Here is a 2959-nt window from a genome sequence, read left to right as displayed (position 1 = left end):
GTTGCTTCCCATAGTAACCTCCCTGCAGCGCCCTAAGCACACGAATTTGAGCGAGCAACTGTGATACCATGAAACTTGGGGGTGATTCAACTAGACGCTATAGACAACAAAGAAGCGACGGAAGACACTAGCCAGCGTCGGCGGCGGCGGCTTCAAATACACCAACGGAAGGCCTACCTAAGCCCGCTTTCGAGGAGTCAAACGCCTATGATAGCCTTCAAGACCGCTCGGAGACTCCAAAATCAAGAAGACAACAGATGAAACTGTATACTACGGAGGCCAAACACCAACCAGTCGGCGAGCACGGTAGATTAGTGGAAGAGATTGCACGACTTACATTTAACCAAAGAGACACCACACTCAAAGGAGACTTGGCAGCCAAAACTAAGCGTAACGTCAGTGCTCAAAACAAAAAAAACCGACAACAAATGGGCAAAAAGGAAACAAGTCCATCCCGCGCCGACTGTTAAGCCAGAAATATGAAAATACTATAAACAGATCAAATAAGCTGGAAACATCATAAAATGGAATGGTACAGGAATGGAGTCCAAACATTATAGCTTCACAAACCGTCAGTGAACTCGTACAGTTGAAGGGGCAACACACGATAGTAAATTTAAACATAAAAGATGCACTTTCTACGTCCTTTCCCATACCTCTTATGCAGAGGATTTAAAAAAACCCAAATGAAAAGTACAGCATCCGCTGTAATCGTGTCGTTACTGCTAACGACGGCGCCGCCAGTAGCACATGCGGTCACCGAAGCGATAAATGCGGCCAGCCTTAAGCCTTATTGCCAGTATTCGATTCAGGCCAAAAGCCAAGCCCAAGCACTGCAGAGCACCATAACAAGCGCACTGACAGATCTAAAGGGATACAGCAAACTGACAAAAGCAATGAAACTTGGCGCTCTCACAGACAGCCGAAATGCGATAGGGTTCACAACGCTAAGCCTCTACGCGGCTACAAAAGCAGAAGAAGCGCGGCAGCAAATTGAAACAAAAACCGCCCCCAACATAGTTAATGCAGCCAAAGCGGCCTACACAGCAGGCAGGGTAGACGACTTTGTAAACGTTTTGTACACAACAACGGCGACAGCAGGCATACATAGCACCAACACCTGCTTAGCGCACGACGCCGATAGCGATGCAGAAGTAAAGGCTTTAATCAGCGGTTGCTTAGATAACGACTTTGGGCCAGCTCCGCCGAATACACCTAAAATGGCAGCTCTACTGACAGACCACACGGGCACATACACAAGCGCAGACCTGACAGGCGGCCGAGGCTGCAAGCTTTTCACGGACCACAGCAGCGTATTCACTAACGCAGCGCCGGCAACCGGAGTCGTTTTCGGTGGCGGCATGTTTACAACAGATTCAACGCCCGCGCTAGACAGCCAGACGAAACTCAAGAAACTCGGAGCCTCAAGCACAATCGGAAGGCACAAAGCAGCAGTAGCAGCAGCATCTCAAAGTTCAGCTCCCAACAGGCCGCCAACGGTAACCGAAGTGATCACCCTAATAAACAAAGCAGCGGAAAGCGGCGAACTAACGGACGCACTAAGCAAGGTACTAAACAAAGACGAAGAAATACCTCCAACCAAGCTGAAAGGAATGCTCGAAACGGCATTCGGTCAAGACTTCGAAAAGGACACCGGAAAAATGGCCGAAGCCCTTAAACAACTAAAGGCCCCAAGCGGAAAAAACAAAAAACAAACTCCAGTCTTTGACTTAGAAGAGATAGACTTAGACGTAGCCATGGCTCAAAAACTGCAGACTAGCGCAACTGCAGAAAAGCAAGGAACAACCTGCACCGACGCTGTCACACACAGCAACCCAGAGGAAGTTTGTAATGCTATAGAAGAACAGCAACAGTGTGACACCACGCCAGGGTGCCATTATAACAAAACAAAAGAAGGCAAAAAGTGCATCTTAACAAAGGAAGAGAAAGCAGCTACTGAAAAATAAAACCAAGAAGAGACTTCTAAGAAAAAAGACAAGAAATGTACAAGACATGGAAGCGACAAAGATAAGTGTAAAAAGGACACCAGTTGCAAATGAAAAATAACCTTTCAAGGATTCCAGTTTTCTCCTCAATACGAAATCGGCTCTGATAACTGCTGCCTTCGTGAGTTTGATAGCATTTTTGGTGATTTTGTATAAATTTATGAAGCTTCATGAAATTTTGTTATTTTGAGAAAATTTTCTAGAATTTCTAATCTCTTATATATTTTAACACTTTTTGATGAAAGTGAGCAACTTGAAAAAATTTATGGAAATATGAAAATTTTGAAACATTAAGGATGATTTTGATTAAAGTAGCAAAGGGTCATAGAGTAATAGAGTGGCAACGTATAAAAAGCAGTGCTATTTCAATTTGGTTTATTTCATATTTCATGGTTTGTTGTTGATATTAGTTAAGCTTATAATATTAATAGTAATGATAATGATTAAAATTATAATAATTATAATAACAATAATAATGGGAGTAATTTATGAGCGTATATACTCATATTATAATAAGAGTTATGGTTAATACTAAATGGAAACTACAATAGATACACGTAAAACAACGTCAAGGCGTAGTGAGAGTATGTGTAAAGCTGCGACAAGGATTGAAAGAGAAAGGTATAGAATATGCGCAATATCAAACACAATGAACGCGACGGATTTCATTTTACAAAAGAAAAAGCAGCTGAAAATCATAAAGGCACAGATTCTATCTCACAAGTTCATTGGAGTTATTTTCATAGTATAATTAGACAAGAAATGTCTATCAGAAATTTCTAATCAAAGCTCAACCCAAAATTGAGGTAAAAAATAAATAATTTTGCATTTAAATAATCGCAGAATTTTTATAAAGTTGAGAGAGGTAATAATGAAACATCGGCTCTACCATATTGGTGTAAGTCCAAGGCACTGAAGACCTTCGTAAAACGCACACTTCACACGCAAATTCA

General features: G+C 42.0%; 1 pseudogene across 1 annotated transcript; it reads left to right on the top strand.

Annotated features, from left to right (window-relative positions):
- The first annotated feature begins 686 nt into the window (after positions 1-686).
- TEOVI_000211900:pseudogene lies at positions 687-2112 on the top strand (annotated as a pseudogene). The gene is given in 2 exon segments: positions 687-2057; positions 2059-2112. Coding segments are annotated over 2 exon segments (1425 nt in total).
- The last annotated feature ends 847 nt before the right edge of the window (positions 2113-2959 follow it).

This window comes from Trypanosoma equiperdum (genome assembly GCF_001457755.1).
Source record: "Trypanosoma equiperdum strain OVI genome assembly, contig: ctg_498, whole genome shotgun sequence".
NCBI lineage: Eukaryota > Euglenozoa > Kinetoplastea > Trypanosomatida > Trypanosomatidae > Trypanosoma > Trypanosoma equiperdum.
The sequence above is the reverse complement of the archived record's forward strand: the minus strand, read 5'-3'. Positions and strand labels throughout refer to the sequence as shown.